At 47.1% G+C, this 18,956-nt stretch overlaps 1 protein-coding gene across 4 annotated transcripts in view; it reads right to left on the reverse strand.

Annotated features, from left to right (window-relative positions):
• Positions 1–18,956, reverse strand: part of LOC140393256 (cyclin-dependent kinase 2-like) — a 121,907-nt gene that overhangs the window by 44,925 nt on the left and 58,026 nt on the right. For all 4 annotated transcript variants that reach the window (XM_072479550.1, XM_072479536.1, XM_072479542.1 and 1 more), the window contains exon 4: positions 358–528. In XM_072479550.1, the coding sequence (XP_072335651.1) occupies positions 358–528 (171 nt within the window). The remainder of the gene's footprint in view (positions 1–357; positions 529–18,956) is intronic.

Here is an 18,956-nt window from a genome sequence, read left to right on the forward strand (position 1 = left end):
TAGAAAAGATATTTGAAAAAAATATTGACTTCAACAAAGTATACCAAAAGTGGTTAAAAAAAACATTTATGTTCAGCACTGACGCCTAAACCACTTGTTATTTTAAATAGCTAAAATTCTTTAAAACTTGAAAATAGAAAGCGTTAATAAATATCAATTTCCTTTTTCTGGGACTCATAGCATAGTTTTGTAAAACCAGGCAGAATTCTGATTTTCACATTAAGTAGCTGAGCAACCCTCTTAAAATATATCACATGTGAGAAAGGGTTAAATTGACAAAAAATATAGTGGGAGTAAAATGAATACCCAAGTCTTAACTTTATGAACCATTTGTAAAACTGCATAGATGTAAGTTACCTCATGAGTATATGTACGTACAGGAACTCCAAAGGCCCTTGCCAATCCAAAATCCGCTAATTTGATCGCACCAGCATCATTAATAAGCAAGTTTTGTGGTTTTAGATCTCGATGAAGGACTCTATGAGAGTGACAGAATGCCACACCTTGCAGCAGCTGGAACAGATAACTCTGCCAAAAGAAGCATTTTGGTTTGTGAACATTCAATTAAGAAATAAACTATTCAAATATCCATAACACGCCAATCTCCATATTGCTATCTTATTGTTACAAATGAGTAGAAATATTACAGTACTAGGACATAATTGGACTGACAGAGTTTCTCCAAAGACTCTGGAATAAATGCACAATATGCCTACAGAAGACTGTTCAATGAAGATCAGAGTGCCTTGTTTATCGGATGTCTGTTTTAATCAGATAATGATGTGGAGATGCCGCCGTTGGACTGGGGTGGGCACAGTAAGAAGTCTTACAACACCAGGTTAAATCCAACAGGTTTATTTGGAGTCACTAACTTTCGGAGTGTAGCTCCTCCATCAGGTGAGTGAAGAGGTAGGTTACACAAACACACTTTAACCTGGTGTTGTAAGACTTGTTACTTAATTAGATAAATTAGACAGCTCTCTCCTCAAGAGAGAATTGTGAAATTCCCGTCAGTGTAGTCGTCTTGATTCAGGCATTCTTCATTTTTTCTGTGTCAATGGCAGCACGGTGGCGCAGTGGGTTCACCCTGCTGCCTCATGGCGCCGAGGTCCCAGGTTTGATCCTGGCTCTGGGTCACTGTCCGTGTGGAGTTTGCACATTTCCCCCGTGTTTGCGTGGGTTTCGCCCCCACAACTCAAAGACGTGCTGGCTAGATGGATTGGCCACGCTAAATTGACCCTTAATTGGAAAAAATGAATTGGGTACTCTAAATTTTTTATTTTTTTTTATAAATTGTGTCAATTACAAAGAACAGCATCCATGTTTCCTATAACCTAAGATGTAACATACATAAAGTATTCTAGGAGGTAACATGCCTAGGATGAACATTACGCCTGAATGCTGTGACTAAGATCACTGGAAGTTAGTACAGGGATATTGGTTTCTGCAATTGACAGACAAATTGAATAGAAGAACGAACAACAAAGTGTTTGAAAGCACTTTATTCTTTAAAAAAAAATTTTTTTTTAAGAGTACCCAATTGTTTTTTCCAATTAAGGGGCAGTTTAGCGTGGCCAATCCACCTACCATGCACATCTTTGGGTTTGTGGGGGCGAAACCCACGTAGATACGGGGAGAATGTGCAAACTCCACACGGACAGTGACCCAGGGCCGGGATTCAAACCCGGGTCCTCAGCACTGTAGGCAGCAATGCTAACCACTGTGCTGCCCTGAAAGCACTTTATTCTAAAATAATAAAATTAATATATCTTAAAATCTGAGGTACACTTGTAAGGGGTACAATTATCTGGAAGGGCGTTTATACAAGGTCCTGGCAACCAGTGACAAACCATTTATAATTTATAAACTTTTATTGTCACAAGTATGAAATTACTGTGAAAAGCCCCTTTTCGCCACATTCCGGCTCCTATTCGAGTAAGCCGGTACGGGAATTGAACCCGTGCTGCTGGCCTTGTTCTGCATTACAAACCAGCTGTCTAGCTCACTGAGCTAAACCGGCCCAACTTAACATTCTCAAGAAGTTTCTACATTTTTGCCCCTCCTTGAGGCACTACGTTTAATTGTTCTATCGTATAAATATGGCAAAACATCATCTCCTATCAATGGTTTTATGTCTAGATCCATAAGACTTGAAATGAATGAAAATCGCTTATTGTCACAAGTAGGCTTCAAATGAAGTTACTGTGAAAAACTTCAGACTTCTTCTGGAATGTGAACATTTATGTAAATTAGATTAGGCCAAAAAGATTGAGTGCTATATATAACACACACACGTGGATCCTAAAACAGTGCTATCCAAATTAGCACTGACTCATGTAAAAATGAAAATTAGTCCTGTTACTTCATTATCTCTCGATCTTTGTCTCTAGAATATTGTCTTTAGACCTTTGACACAGTCATTTAAAAATAAATTGCATGCATGACTTCTATTTAAACAAACAAACTTATTTTAAACCAAGACCAAAGTAAAGGAAAAGACAAAATATATTACCCAAAATTAGGAATCATAGGATTGATGGAAATATATTAACATGGATTGGTTAACGGACAGAAAACAGAGTTTAGGAATAAATAACAGTTTTTCAAGGTAGGCAGGCTGTTAATAACAGGCAGCACAAGGCCAGTAGTTAGGCCTCAGCCATTTACAATCTATATTAATGAGTTAGATGCGGGGACTCAGTGCAACCATATAGAGGTTTGCTGACAATTCAAAGTTAGGTGGGAAAGTCATCAGTTCGGACACCAAGGGCAGAATTTTCCCCTCCTGCCTGCACCGTGTTTTGTGGTGGACGGGACTGTAAAATTTGAAGAGGCCAAAAATAAAATTTCTGCCGGTGAGGAAACAGCTTGGAATTTTCCCCATACCACTTTCATGGTGGGAACCTAATCTGCATGTATTACTGTCATGAATGCTCATTAAAAACACTACTTGCCAGGATCAGGTAAAACATAAAAAATAGGAGCTCTAGGCCATTCGGCCCTTCAAGCCAGTTGCGCCATTCGTTATGATCATGGCCTATCATCCAACTCAGTAACCTGTTCCCACTTTCCTCCCATATCCTTGAATTCCTTTAGCCCCAAGAACTGTATCTAACTCCTTCTTGAAAACATACAATGGTTTGGCCTCAACTGCTTTCTGTGATAGAGAATTCCACAGGCTCACCACTTCCTGAGTGAAGAAATTTCTCATCTCCGTCCTAAATGGTTTACCGTGTAACTTTATGTGGAAATGGTAACAGGCAGAAAAGGGGGATAACACATAGGCCAGAAACAGCCAAATTAGACGCTGGCTGGAATCGATATTGGCGGTCTGCAAGACCACTCAAGCCAACACAGAATCTCATGATTGCTATATGGATTTTATGATTACCCACTCACAGTAGCTATCATGTTTATACAAAAGGACAAAGACCATGCTATGAATATGTAACTGACTTCCAGACAGAAGGTGATCAACTTTGCAGCAGGATGAACGATAAAGATGCCTCCAGAATCCATAGTGGGCTAATAGCTGGTCAGACAAGTGTTTCAGAGAACAATGGATCTTGATTGAATCACCCTGGCTGAACAGGAGTGTCCTGTTTATTCCCATTAATGAGTTTGAGTCTGGAAGGGACAATAGGACTCAGGCCAGGTGTGGCCGTATACCTATGACTTAGTGCTAGCAGAACTGGTATAAAAGAAACAACATTGGAACAGATTTTCATAGAATTTACAGTGCAGAAGGAGGCCATTCGGCCCATCAAGTCTGCACCGGCTCTTGGAAAGAACACCCTCCCCAATCAGCATAACCCAGTAACCCCACCCAACACTAGGGCAATTTTGGACACTAAGGGCAATTTATCATGGCCAATCCACCTAACTTGCACATCTTTGGACTGTGGGAGGAAACCGGAGCACCCGGAGGAAACCCACGCACACACGGGGAGGATGTGCAGACTCCTCACAGGCAGTGACCCAAGCCGGAATCGAACATGGGACCCTGGAGCTGTGAAGCAATTGTGCTATCCACAATGCTACCGTGCTGCCCCATCTTCAGCGATGACCTGGGAGTCACTCAGGCACATCCATCGCAAGAAGAAGGAACCCTGGAATCTGAGCCCAGAGTAGTTATGCACATTGAGTGATCAAAGCTTTGCCAGCCTCCTTCACTCAGTACAGGTAATACCTGGAACTCAGCTGTGAGTTTGAATCATATTTTATGTAAGATAAGTGTGAATAAAATTGGGTTACACTGTGGACTTGTTTTGTCCGTTGTTCGTTTCATAAATAAAAGCACCTGAGTAAAACATTTTGCTTAGAAACTGGTCGAAGTGTCTGATAATTTACAGACAACACTTAGACTGTGACACCTGGTGGCACCCCCACCATCTGGAACATCCTTCCTGCATCTGCCCTGTCTAGTCCTGTAAGAATTTTGTAGGTTTCTATAAGACTTCTCCCTCATTCATCTGAACTCCAGCGAATATAATCGTAACCAACTCAATCTTCACAATATAATTGCTGCATTTCAGCTTTAACAGAGGTATGTGAGAATAGAAAATGCAGGCAAACATGAAGGAAGCACAACTGCTTAAGTCTCTAATTTGCTTTCTCCAATTGGCAAGGATGACTGGCCAAAGAACATCCATTCATTGCAGAAGTGCAAGATGAGCTTTTTTTCCAAAATAAAAATGTTTTTATTGGGTTTTTGGTAACATAACAAAAATATAAACACACACAAAGAATTTTGCAAGGAACGTTATTTACATCACGGTCATTTTTTTGCTTTTTACATGGGTTTATTCACCGTTTCTTCTTTTTGCTCTTTATCCCCCTTGCCACGTTTGCTGAGGCCGTTGAGGTCCCCTGTGTCTCCTTTCCCACCTGTGTTCCCCTCTCTTTTCTCCCACCTTTGTTATTCCTGCCCTTCCCCCCCTCCTCCCACCCTGCAGTCCCTGGCTCTCTTGCTGGGTTTGGTTGCGCTTTCTTGTTTCCCCGGACTCTTCCCCCCTCCCTCTTGTGTTTTGGATATTTTCTTCTTTATACTTGGCTACCTAGTTGCTGGCCACAAACAGCTCCTGGAACAGCCGGGTGAATGGCTCCCACGTTTTGAGGAATCCCTCTTCCGACCCCCAGATGGCGAATTTGATTATCTCCATGTGAAGAAATTCTGATCGGTCGGACAGCCAGTCTGCAGCTTTAGGCGGCGCAGCTGCTCGCCAGCCGAGCAGGGTTCTACAGCGGGTGATCAGGGAGGCAAAGGCAAGTGCGGCGGTTCTCCTCCCCATGAAGAAATCTGGCTAATCTGATACCCCGAAGGCGGCCAATTTCGGGCACAGCTCCACTCTCATCCCCACCACTTTGGACATTGCCTCGAAGAAGGCTGTCCAGTACCTGGCAAGTCATGGGCAAGACTAGAACATGTGGACATGGTTGGCCGGGCCTCGTTGGCACCGTTTACATCTATCCTCCACCTCCGGGAAGAACCGACTCATTCTGCTCTGGACAAATGGGCTCTAAGTACCACTTTTACTTGCGTTAGGTTGAGCCTTGCGCATATGGAGGTGGAGTTGATCCTCTGCAGTGCATCGCTCCAGAGCCCTCACCCTATTTTGAACTCCAAGTCCTCCTCCCACTTGTCCCTTGTCGCGTCCAGTTTGGCTTTGGCCCTCTCTATCAGTCATCCGTACATGTCACTACAGTTCCCTCTCCCTAAAATGTCTGCGTCCAGTAATTTTTCTAGTAGTGACTGTTGTGGCGGTTGTGGGTATGTCCTGGCTCCTTTCCGTGGGAAGTTTTTGAGCTACAGGTATCTGAATTCGTTGACCCCTGTTAGTTGGAATCTTTCTGTCAGTTTGTCCAGTGTTGTGACCCTACCATCTGTGTACAGATCCCTAACTGTCAGTGTCCCCCCGGTCCTGCCTCCACCTTTTAAAGGAGGCATCTGTGAGCGCCGGCGCGAACATGTGGTTGTTGCAGATGGGGGCCTTATCGGACATTTTGGTTAGGCCAAAATGTTGTACAGTTGTTTCCACGACTGGAGTGTTGTCACCACCACTGGGCCTCTTGACTACTTCTTGGGTGGGGGTGGGAGTGCCACCGTGGCTAGAGCCAAGTCCCTTAGCAGGAGTCCTTCTCCACTCAGCTTCTGGCTCCTTTATCCACTCCTTTATTCTTTTTGCTGTCGCTGCTCAGTGGTAGTACTGCAAGTTTGGGAGTTCCCCCTGGATTTTGTTTTCTGTAAGACCTTCTTTGTGATCCTTGTGTTTCCCCCCATACGAACGTCATAATTAGTTTGTCCAGTGTGTTGGAAAAGGCCTTGGGGATGTAGATCCGGATGGATCGAAGCAGGAAGCGGTACTTGGGCAGCACGTTCATTTTGATCGTCTGCACTCTTCCCGCCAGGGAGAGGGGGAATGTGTTCCATCTCTGCAGGTTCTTTTTTACTTCCTCTGTCAGACTGGTCAGGTTCCATTTGTGGACCCTTACCCAGTCATGGGCGATTTGGATACCCAGGTAGCGGAACCTGTGCCGGGCCTGTTTGTGCAAGTTGAGCTTGATCAGCATACAAGTTCACAGATTGCAGGAGTGTCTTTGCTTTTTAAAAAAAATATATTTTATTGAAATTTTTTTCCCTGAGCAACATTTTTCCCGCTTGCAAAACAAGCGAAACGATAACAATAACAAAACAGAATTTTTTTAACTTTTAACAATAATAATAATAATATACAAGTAACAAAACCTCGTACTCGATTGTCCTATACTCAACTAAACCTCCCCCGCCCCCCCCCCCCTCCCCTCCCCCCTGGGTTGCTGCTGCTGGTCATTTGTCTTCCCTCTAACGTTCCCCATGGTAGTCGAGAAATGGCTGCCACCGCCTGGTGAACCCTTGAGCCGATCCTCTCAGGGCAAACTTTATCTGCTCCAGTTTAATAAACCCCGCCATATCGTTTACCCAGGCCTCCAGTCCGGGGGGTTTCGCCTCCTTCCACATGAGTAGGATCCTGCGCCGGGCTACGAGGGACGCAAAGGCCACCACATCGGCCTCTTTCGCCTCCTGCACTCCCGGCTCTTCCGCAACTCCAAATAGAGCTAACCCCCAGCCTGGTTTGACCCGGGCCTTCACCACCTGCGAAATCACTCCCGTCACTCCCTTCCAGTGCCGCGCACGCCCAAAACATATGTGCATGGTTTGCGGGCTCCCGCCACACCTCCCACATTTGTCCTCCACTCCAAAGAACCTGCTCAATCTTGCCCCCGTTATGTGTGCTCTATGTAGCACCTTAAATTGAATCAGGCTAAGCCTGGCGCATGAGGAAGAGGAATTTACCCTGCTTAGGGCATCAGCCCACATACCCTCCTCTATCTCCTCCCCTAATTCTTCTTCCCACTTTCTTTTTAGTTCGCCCACCAACTCCTCCCCCTCTTCCCTCATCTCTCTATAAATCTCTGACACCTTGCCCTCTCCGACCCACACCCCTGAAAGCACCCTGTCCTGTATCCCCTGTGTCGGGAGCCGCGGAAATTCCCTCACCTGTTGTCTAGTAAACGCCCTCACCTGCATATATCTCAAGAAATTCCCCCGGAGTAACTTATACTTTTCCTCCAGTGCTCCCAAGCTCGCAAAAGTCCCATCTATGAATAAATCTCCCACCTTCCTAATTCCCAACTGGTACCAGCTCTGAAATCCTCCATCCATTCTTCCTGGGGCGAACCTATGGTTGTTCCTGATAGGGGACCCCACCAAGGCTCCCCGCACCCCTCTCTGTCGCCTCCACTGTCCCCATATGTTCAGTGTTGCCGCCACCACCGGGTTCGCGGTGTACTTTTTCGGTGAGAACGGTAGCGGCGCCGTCACCAGCGCCTCTAGACTCGTCCCTTTACAGGACCTTCTCTCCAGCCTTTTCCACGCCGCTCCCTCACCCTCCATCATCCATCTATGTATCATTGCCACATTGGCGGCCCAATAATAATCTCCCATGTTCGGTAGTGCCAGTCCTCCTCTGTCCCTACTGTGCTGAAGGAACCCCCTCCTTACTCTCGGAACTTTCCCTGCCCACACAAAGCTAGTAATGCTCCTATCTATTTTATTAAAAAAGGTCCTGGTGATTAAAATAGGGAGACATTGAAATACAAATAAGAACTTCGGGAGGACCATCATCTTAATTGCTTGCACCCTGCCCGCCAGCGATAAAGGCTGCATGTCCCACCTCTTAAAGTCCTCCTCCATTTGTTCTACCAGCCGTGTCAGATTAAGTCTGTGCAAGGTTCCCCAGCTCCTAGCGATCTGAATCCCCAAGTATCGGAAGTTTCTTTTCACTTTCCTTAGCGGTAAGCCTTCTATCTCTCTACTCTGGTCCCCTGGATGTATCACATATAATTCACTCTTCCCCATGTTTAACCTATACCCCGAAAATTCCCCGAACCTCCTCAGCATTCGCATAACCTCTATCAACCCCCCCGCTGGGTCCGACACGTATAGCAATAGGTCATCCGCGTATAGCGAGACTCGGTGTTCTTCTCCCCCTCTAGTCACCCCTCTCCATTTCCTGGAGTCTCTCAGCGCCATGGCCAGAGGTTCAATTGCCAGCGCAAACAACAATGGAGACAGCGGGCATCCCTGTCTTGTTCCCCTATATAATCGGAAATACTCCGATCTATGTCGACCTGTAACTACGCTTGCCGTTGGTGCCCCATAAAGTAGTCTAACCCAGCGAATAAATCCGTTCCCAAACCCAAACCTCCTTAACACTTCCCATAAATACTCCCACCCCACCCTATCAAATGCCTTCTCTGCGTCCATTGCCGCCACTATCTCTGCCTCCCCCTCCACTGAGGGCATCATTATCACCCCTAATAGCCGTCGCACGTTAACATTCAATTGTCTCCCATTTACGAACCCTGTCTGGTCTTCGTGCACCACCCCTGGGACACAGTCCTCTATCCTCGATGCCAGCACCTTTGCTAGCAGTTTGGCGTCCACGTTCAATAGTGAAATAGGTCTATAGGACCCACACTGCATCGGATCTTTGTCCCTCTTCAAAATTAGCGATATCGTCGCCTCCGACATTGTCGGGGGTAGTGTCCCCCCTTCCCTGGCCTCATTGAACGTCCTCGCCACCAACGGGGCCAACAAGTCCACATATTTTCTGTAGAATTCCACCGGGAACCCGTCCGGCCCTGGGGCCTTCCCTGCTTCCCAGTCCCTTAATAACCTCATCCACCTCAATCGGCGCCCCCAGGCCTGCCACCGCCTGCTCCTCCACTTTCGGGAACCTCAACTGGTCCAGGAACTGCCGCATCCCCTCCTCTCCCTCTGGGGGCTGAGACCTATACAGTTCTTCATAAAAGGTCTTAAACACCTCATTTATCTTTCCTGCCCTTCGCACAGTGTCTCCCCTTTCATCCCTAATTCCTCCTATCTCCCTCGCTGCTGCCCTCTTTCGCAGTTGGTGAGCCTTTTCCCCATATTCATACCTCCTCCCCTGTGCCTTCCTCCACAGTACCTCCGCCTTTCTGGAAGTCAGGTCAAACTCGGTCTGGAGTCGTCTCCTCTCCCTGTACAGCTCCTCCTCCGGGGTCTCTGCAAATTCCCTGTCCACCCTTAAAATCTCCCCCAGTAATCTATCCCTTTCCTTGGCCTGTTTTCCTTTTGTGGGCCCCAATAGAAATCAGCTCTCCTCTGACCACCGCTTTTAGTGCTTCCCAGACCACTCCCACAGGGACCTCGCCGTCGTCATTGACCTCCAGGTATCTCTCGATACACCCCCTCTTGCACACACTCCCTCATTCGCCATCAGTCCCACATCTAATCGCCAGAGTGTTCTCTGCTCCCTGTCCTCTCCTACTTCCAGGTCCACCCAATGTGGGGCATGATCCGAAACCGCTATGGCTGAGTATTCAGCTTCTTCCACCCTAGAGTTCAACGACCTTCCCAAAACAAAAAAATCTATCCGGGAGTACACTTTATGGACGTGGGAGAAGAAGGAATACTCCCTAGACCTGGGTCTAAGAAATCGCCATGGATCCACTCCCCCCATTTGGTCCATAAACCCCTTAAGTACCTTGGCCACTGCCGGCCTTCTTCCAGTCCTTGAGCTGGATCTATCTAGCCCCGGGTCCAGCACCGTATTGAAGTCCCCTCCTAAAATCAAATTTCCTGCCTCCAGGTCCGGAATACGCCCCAGCATCCGTCTCATGAACCCCGCATCGTCCCAATTTGGGGCATACACATTAACCAACACGACCTCCATTCCCTCCAGCCTACCACTCACCATTACATATCTACCTCCACTATCTGCTACGATGTTCTTTGCTTCAAATGCTACCCGTTTCCCCACCAAAATGGCCACCCCTCTGTTCTTTGCGTCCAGTCCTGAGTGGAACACCTGTCCCACCCATCCTTTCCTTAGCCTAACTTGGTCCGCCACCTTTAGGTGCGTCTCTTGGAGCATAACCACGTCTGCCCTTAGTCCTTTCAAATGCGTGAGCGCTCGCGCCCTTTTTATCGGTCCATTCAGGCCTCTCACGTTCCACGTGATCAGCCTCACTGGGGGGCTACCTGCCCCCCTCCCGTGTCGACTAGCCATTACCTTCTCTAGGCCAGTCCCATATCCCGCCTCCGCGCTCCCCCAGCGTCGCATTCCGCCCCCGACCACCCTCTCTTTAGCCATTTCCTTTTTGACTTCCGCAGCAGCAACCCAGTTGTCCCCCCCCCCCCCCCCCCCCCAGCTAGATCCCTATCTAGCATGATTGCTCCCCCCATATCACTTCCGTAAGTCAGCTGACTTCAACTGACCCCGGCTACTCCTGCTCGCTCCTCGGCCCCCCCGGTGTGAGGGAACTCCCATCCGCCTTGCGCCTGTTTTCCCGCCTTATTCTTTCTGGCGCGGGAACATCCCTTTACCTGTCCCGCCTCTTATGGCGCAGCTCCCTTTCCCCTCCCCCTCTCCTTCCCCATTCTCTGACTATGTCCCGCCTCTCCCCCCTCACCGGCGCCCACATTTCCCCAGTGTCCCCCCCCTTCCCTGTTTACTTCTCGCTTAACTTTCACCATCCCATTAACAAAAACAATAATAACAATAACAGTTCCCTGCAGCATCTGTCCCTCAGTTCCGGTCCAGTTTCTCTTCATTGATGAAGGACCATGCTTCCTCCGCCGTCTCGAAATAATATTGTCTCTCCTGATGCGTGACCCATAGTCTTGCTGGCTGCAGCATCCCAAACTTCACCTTCCTTTTGTGCAAAACCTCTTTGGCTCGGTGGAAGCTCGCCCTCCTTCTCGCCACCTCCACACTCCAATCCTGGTAGATCCTTACCACCGCATTCTCCCATCTGCTACTCCGCACCTTTTTGGCCCATCTCAGGACCTTTTCTCTGTCCTTAAGGCGGTAGAATCGCATGATTATCGCCCTCGGTGGTTCTCCCGCTTTTGGTCTTCTCGCCGGGATCCGATTTGCCCACTCCACCTCCATGGGGCCCGCAGGGGCCTCAGCACCCATCAGTGAGCTCAGCATCTTACTTGCGTACGCTCCACAGTCTACTCCTTCCACACTCTCCGGGAGACCTAGTATCCTAAGGTTCTTCCTTCGCGCTCCATTTTCAAGGGCCTCAATCCTGTCAGCACACTTTTTATGAAGTGCCTCGTGCGTCTGAGTCTTGACCGCCAGGCCCAGGACCTCGTCCTCCATACCTGACACCTTCTGCTCCACCATAAGAAGTTCCGTCTCCTGGGTCTTTAAAGTCTCCTTAAGCCCCTCAATTGCCTGTAACAACGGGGTCATTACCTCCTTCTTCAGCAGGTCCACGCACAGTCTCACCACCTCGCCCTGCTCAGGCCCCCATGTCACCTGTGGTTTCTCCGCCGCCATTTTGTTTCACTCCCTCTGACCTTCTGGTTGCCGATTCTTCGGGCTGCAGCCGCCGCCGCCGGTTTTTCCCTCCGTCTTTCGGGGGGGACTCCCTTCCCTCGCGCCTCGCACCGGGTTTTTCGGCCGTCAAAGACTCCGTTGGGGCTCTTAAAAGAGCCCGAAGTTCCGTCGGAGCTGGAGCCGCCGAAGCGTGCGGCTAGCTCATCCCTGCCGCAATCGGAAGTCAGGAGTGTTTTTCCTAAGACGCACATTTCATGAATGTGTCTAAACCTCTCCCAAACTCTGTGGGATTGAGAAATGAAGTATCAGGGTTGGCAGTATGGTCACCCATATATGGTTACAGCTGCAAGGCTATAACAGCAAAATGCTAGGTCAGGCACAGCAAAAGGGCATGACATTTTTGTGTGCACCTGGAAGGTCTAGTATATTTGCCCAGTGTTCATTAATCTCAGGATTGATCAGTCCCCAGGGAGGAGGTTGAACAATGAAGCCTGTGATGATGCTGCCTTCTTGATGGTAGTGATCTGACTGAGGAGAAGGGTCCCTCACCCAGCTTCGACAGGAGGCACCACTTGAGATTCAAGATCCAGGCAAGCCCCAGCAACAACCAGAGGATGAGGAGGTTAGACCCAACCCATGGAGGTGACAGGCACAACAAAGTGTCTACCAATGAAAACTCTCTTGTCTGGGTATGACTGACAGGCACTTCTACGCCAGTCTACACTTGTCAAGATAGGCAGCGGATCACATCTGCCACATGCCTGTTTACAGGCAAGGGGACAGCTGGTAAGTGGGAGTCTTTCAAAGGGGTGTTATCTAGGGTTCAAGGTGAGCATATTCCTCTTAGAGTGAAGGGTAAGGCTGGTAGAAGTTATGAACCCTGGAAGACTCAGGATATTGAGGCCTTGGTCAAAAGGAAGAAGGAGGCGGCATATGACATGCATAGGCAGCTGGGATCAAGTGGATCCCTTGAAGAGTATCGGGCTTGTCAGAGTAGAGTTAAGAGAGAAATCAGGGAGGCAAAAAGGGGACATGAGATTGTCTTGGCAGATAAGGCAAAGGTAAATCCAAAGAGCTTTCACAGATACATAAAGGACAAAAGAATGACGAGGGAGAGGGTAGGGCCTCTTAAGGATAAACAAAGCCATCTATGTGGATCGACAAGGGATGTGAGCGGTCCTAAATTAATATTTCTCATCAGCATTTACTATTGAGAAAGGGACGAATGTTAGGGAACTAAAAAGTGATGTCTTGAGGAATGTACATATTACAGAGGAGGTGCTGGAAGTATTAAAATGCATCAAGATAGATAAATCCCCTGGGCCTGATGAAATGTATCGCAAGACGCTGTGGGAGGTTAGGGAGGAAATTGCCAGCCCCCTAGTGGAGATATCTGAATCATCGACAGCCACAGGAGAGGTGCATGAGGATTGGAGGGTAGCAAATGTTGTGCCCTTGTTTAAGAAGGGCTGTAGAAATAAGCCTGTGAACTACAGATCGGTGAGCCTTACTTCTGTAGTGGGTAAGTTGTTCGAAGGTATTCTGAGGGACAGGATCTACAGGCATTTAGACAGGCAAAGGCTAATTAGGGAAAGTCAACATGGCTCTGTAAGGGGAAAGTCATGTCTCAGAAATTTGATTCGAGTTTTTTGAAGGGGTAACCAAGAAGGTAGATGAGGGCAGTGTGTCGATGTTATCTACATGAACTTCAGCAAGACCTTTGACAAGGTACCGCATGGTAGGTTGTTGCAAACAGTTAAATCTCAAGAAATCCAGGGCCACTTGGCTTACAATTGGATACAAAATTGGCTTGGCGACCGAAGCCAAAGGGTGGTTGTGAAGGGTTGTTTTTCAAACTGGAGGCCTGTGACCAGCGGTGTGCCTCAGGGATTGGTGCTGGGTCCACTGTTATTTGTTATATATATATATATTTTATATAAATGATTTGGATGAGAATGTAGGAGGCATGGTTAGTAAGTTTGCAGATGACACCAAGATTGGTGGCATAGTGGATAGTGAAGAAGGTTATACAGGTTTACAACAGGACCTTTACCAATTGGGCGAGTGGGCTGTTGAATGGCAGATGGAGTTTAATTTGGATAAATGTGAGGTGATGTACTTTGGTACATCAAATCAGGGCAGGACCTACTCAGTTAAATGGTAGGGAGTTGGGGAGCGTTCAGAACAAAGAGATCTAGGAGTAGAGGTTCATAGCTCCTTGAGGGTGGTGAAGAAGGCATTCAGCATGCTGGGTTTAATTGGTCAGAATACTGAATACAAGAGTCGGGATGTCTTGTTAAGGTTGTACGAGACATTGGTAAGACCACACATTGAATACTGTGTTCAATTCTGGTCACACTATTATAGGAAGGATAGTGTTAAATTAGTTCAGAACAGATTTACAAGGATGCTACCAGGACTTGATGGTCTGAGTTATAAAGAGAGGCTGGATAGGCTGGGACATTTTTCCCTGGAGCATAGGAGGCTCAGGGGTGTTTTTATAGAGGTCTATAAAATAATGAGGAGCATAGATGAGGTAGATAGTCAACATCTTTTCCCAATGATAGAGGAGTCCAGAACTAGAGGGCATAGGTTTAATGTGAGAGGAGAGAGATACAAAAGAGACCAGAGGGGAAATTTCTTCATGCAAAGGTTGATGAGCATCTGGAATTGGCTGCCAGAGGCAGTGGTAGAGGTGGGTACAATTTTGTCCTTTAAAAAACAGTTAGACTTGGGCAGCACGATGGCGCAGTGAGTAGCACTGCTGCCTCATGGCGTCGAGGTCCCAGGTTTGATCCCGGCTCTGGGTCACTGTCCGTGTGGAGTTTGCACATTCTCCCTGTGTTAGCGTGGGTTTCGCCCCCACAACCCAAAGATGTGCAGGTTAGGTGGATTGGCCACGCAAAATTGCTCCTGAATTGGAAAAAATGAATTGGGTACTTTAAATTTATTTTTAAAAAAGCAGTTAGACAGTTATATGGGCAGTGTGGGTACAGAGGGATAGGGTCAAATGCGGGCAAGTGGGTCTAGCTTAGTGATAGAAACTGGGCAGCAAGGACAAGCTGGGCCGAAGGGCCCGTTTCCATGCTGTAAACATAAGAACTAGGAGCAGGTGTAGGCCATCTGGCCCCTCGAGCCTGCTCCACCATTCAATGAGATCATGGCTGATCTTTTGTGGACTCAGCTCCACTTTCCGGCCCAAACACCATAACCCTTAATCCCTTTATTCTTCAAGAAACTCTCTATCTTTATCTTAAAAACATTTAATGAAGGAGCCTCTACTGCTTCACTGGGCAAGGAATTCCATAGATTCACAACCCTTTGGGTGAAGTTCCTCCTAAACTCAGTCCTAAATCTACTTCCCCTTATTTTGAGGCTATGCCCCCTAGTTCTGCTTTCACCCGCCAGTGGAAACAACCTGCCCGCATCTATCCTATCTATTCCCTTCATAATCTTATATGTTTCTATAAGATCCCCCCTCATCCTTCTAAATTCCAACGAGTACAGTCCCAGTCTACTCAACCTCTCCTCGTAATCCAACCCCTTCAGCTCTGGGATTAACCTAGTGAATCTCCTTTGCACACCCTCCAGTGCCAGTACGTCCTTTCTCAAGTAAGGAGACCAAAACTGAACACAATACTCCAGGTGTGGCCTAACACCTTATACAATTGCAGCATAACCTCCCTAGTCTTAAACTCCATCCCTCTAGCAATGAAGGACAAAATTCCATTTGCCTTCTTAATCACCTGTTGCACCTGTAAACCAACTTTTTGCGACTCATGCACTAGCACACCCAGATCTCTCTGCACAGCAGCATGTTTTAATATTTTATCATTTAAATAATAATCCCTTTTGCTGTTATTCCTACCAAAATGGATAATCTCGCATTTGACAACATTGTATTCCATCTGCCAGACCCTATCCCATTCACATAGCCTATCCAAATCCCTCTGCAGACTTCCAGTATCCTCTGCACTTTTTGCTTTACCACTTATCTTAGTGTCGTCTGCAAACTTGGACACATTGCCCTTGGTCCCCAACTCCAAATCATCTATGTAAATTGTGAACAATTGTGGGCCCAACACTGATCCCTGAGGGACACCACTAGCTACTGATTGCCAACCAGAGAAACACCCATTAATCCCCACTCTTTGCTTTCTATTAATTAACCAATCCTCTATCCATGCTACTACTTTCCCCTTAATGCCATGCATCTTTATCTTATGCAGTAACCTTTTGTGTGGCACCTTGTCAAAGGCTTTCTGGAAATCCAGATCTACCACATCCATTGGCTCCCCGTTATCTACCGCACTGTTAATGTCCTCAAAAAATTCCACTAAATTAGTTAGGCATGACCTGCCCTTTATGAACCCATGCTGCGTCTGCCCAATGGGACAATTTCCTTCCAGATGCCTCGCTATTTCTTCCTTGATGATAGATTCCAGCATCTTCACTACTACCGAAGTTAAGCTCACTGGCCTATAATTACCCGCTTTCTGCCTACCTCCTTTTTTAAACAGTGTTGTCACGTTTGCTAATTTCCAATCCACCGGGACCACCCCAAAGTCTAGTGAACATCTAAGACTATGCTGCAGATGGATCCAACGCCCCATGGACTGGGAGTACATTTCCTGCCAGTGACCCTGAAGGTCACTGCCGGATTCAATGTTTTTGCCTGCAGATTGTCCCAGGGATCCACAGGGGATCTATGCGAAATCGCACTGTCCTCGGCACAAATGTATCAAGAAAGTGACAGGTGCCCTCAGGCTCCTCATTGTGTGAACTTCATAACTGAGGTGCATTTGTTTTAATGCAAGAAGTGTAGTAGGTAAGGCAGATGAACTTAGGGTTTGGATTAGGACCTGGGAGTATGATGTTATTGCTATTACTGAGACTTGGTTGAGGGAAGGGCATGATTGGCAACTAAATATCCCAGGGTATCGATGCTTCAGGCGGGATAGAGAGGGAGGTAAAAGGGGTGGAGGAGTTGCATTACTGGTCAGAGAGGCTATCACAGCTGTGCTGAAGGAGGGCACTATGGAGGACTCGAGCAATGAGGCGATATGGGCAGAGCTCAGAAATAGGAAGGGTGTGGTAACAATGTTGGGGCTGTACTACAGACCTCCCAACAGCGAGCGTGAGATAGAGGTACAAATATGGAAACAGATTATGGGAAACGTGTAGGAGCAACGTGGTGTTAGGAGATTTTAATTTTCCCGAAATTGACTGTGATACACTTAGTGTTAGAGGTCTAGATGGAGCAGAATTTGTAAGGAGCACCAGGAGGGTTTTCTCGAGCAGTATGTAAATAGTCCAACTCGGGAAGGGGCCATACTGGACCTGGTGTTGGGGAATGGCCCAGCCAGGTGGTTGAAGTTTCAGTAGGGGATTACTTTGGGAATAGTGATCACAATTCCGTAAGTTTTAGAATACTCATGGACAAAGACGAGAGTGGTCCTAAAGGAAGAGCGCTAAATTGGGGGAAGGCCAACTATACCAAAATTCGGCAGGAGCTGGGGAATTGGATTGGGAGCAGCTGTTTGACGGTAAATCCACATTTGATATGTGGTAGGCTTTTAAAGAGAGGTTGATTAGAGTGCAGGACAGACATGTCCCTGTGAAAATGAGGGATAGAAATGGCAAGATTAGGGAACCATGGATGACAGGTGAAATTGTGAGACTAGCTAAGAGGAAAAAGGAAGCATACATAAGGTCTAGGCGACTGAAGACAGACGAAGCTTTGGAAGAATATCAGGAATGTAGGACCAATCTGAAACGAGGAATCAAGAGGGCTAAAAGGGGTCATGAAATATCTTTGGCAAACAGGGTTAAGGAAAATCCCAAAGCCCTTTATTCATAAATAAGGAACAAGAGGGTAACTAGAGAAAGGGTTGGCCCACTCAAGGGCAAAGGAGGAAAGTTATGCGTGGAGTCCGAGGAAATGGGTGAGATTCTTAACGAGTACTTTGCATTGGTATTCACCGAGGAGAGGGACATGACGGATATTGAGGTTAGGGATAGATGTTTGATTACTCTAGGTCAAGCCGGCATAAGGAGGGAGGATGTGTTGGGTATTCTAAAAGGCATAAAGGTGGACAAGTCCCCAGGTCCGGATGTGATCTATCCCAGATTACTGAGGGAAGTGAGAGAGGAAATAGCTGGGGCCTTAACAGATATCTTTGCAGCATTCTTGAACATGGATGAGATACCGGAGGATTGGAGAATTGCTAATGTTGTCCCCTTGTTTAAGAAGGGTAGCAGGGACAATCCAGGTAATCATAGACCGGTGAGCCTGACGTCAGTGGTAGGGAAGCTGCTGGAGAAGATACTGAGGGATAGGATCTATTCCCATTTGAAAGGAAATGGGCTTATCAGTGATAGGCAACATGGTTTTGTGCAGGGAAGGTCATGTCTTACCAACTTAATAGAATTCTTTGAGGAAGTGACAAAGTTGATTGATGAGGGAAGGGCTGTAGATGTCATATACATGGACTTCAGTAAGGCGTTTGAGAAGGTTTCCCATGGTAGGCTGATGGAGAAAGTGAAGTCTCATGGGATCCAGGGTGTACTAGCTAGATGGATAAAGAACTGGCTGGGCAACAGGGGACAGAGAGTAGTAGTGGAAGGGAGATTCTCAAAATGGAGAACTGTGACCAGTGGTGTTCCACAGGGATCCGTGCTGGGACCACTGTTGTTTGTGATATACATAAATGATCTGGAGGAAGGTATAGGTGGTCTGATTAGCAAGTTTGCAGATGACACTAAGATTGGTGGAGTAGCAAATAGTGAAGCGGACTGTCAGAGAATACAGCAGAATATAGATAGATTGGAGAGTTGGGCGGAGAAATGGCAGATGGAGTTCAATCCGGGCAAATGCGAGGTGATGCATTTTGGAAGGTCCAATTCAAGAGTGAACTTTACAGTAAATGAAAAAGCCCTGGGGAAAATTGATGTACAGAGAGATCTGGGTGTTCAGGTCCATTGTACCCTGAAGGTGGCTGCGCAGGTCGATAGAGTGGTCAAGAAGGCATACGGCATTCTTTCCTTCATCAAAAGGGGTATTGAGTACAAGAGTTGGCAGGT

This window comes from Scyliorhinus torazame, chromosome 2 (genome assembly GCF_047496885.1).
Source record: "Scyliorhinus torazame isolate Kashiwa2021f chromosome 2, sScyTor2.1, whole genome shotgun sequence".
NCBI classification, from domain to species: Eukaryota; Metazoa; Chordata; class Chondrichthyes; order Carcharhiniformes; family Scyliorhinidae; genus Scyliorhinus; species Scyliorhinus torazame.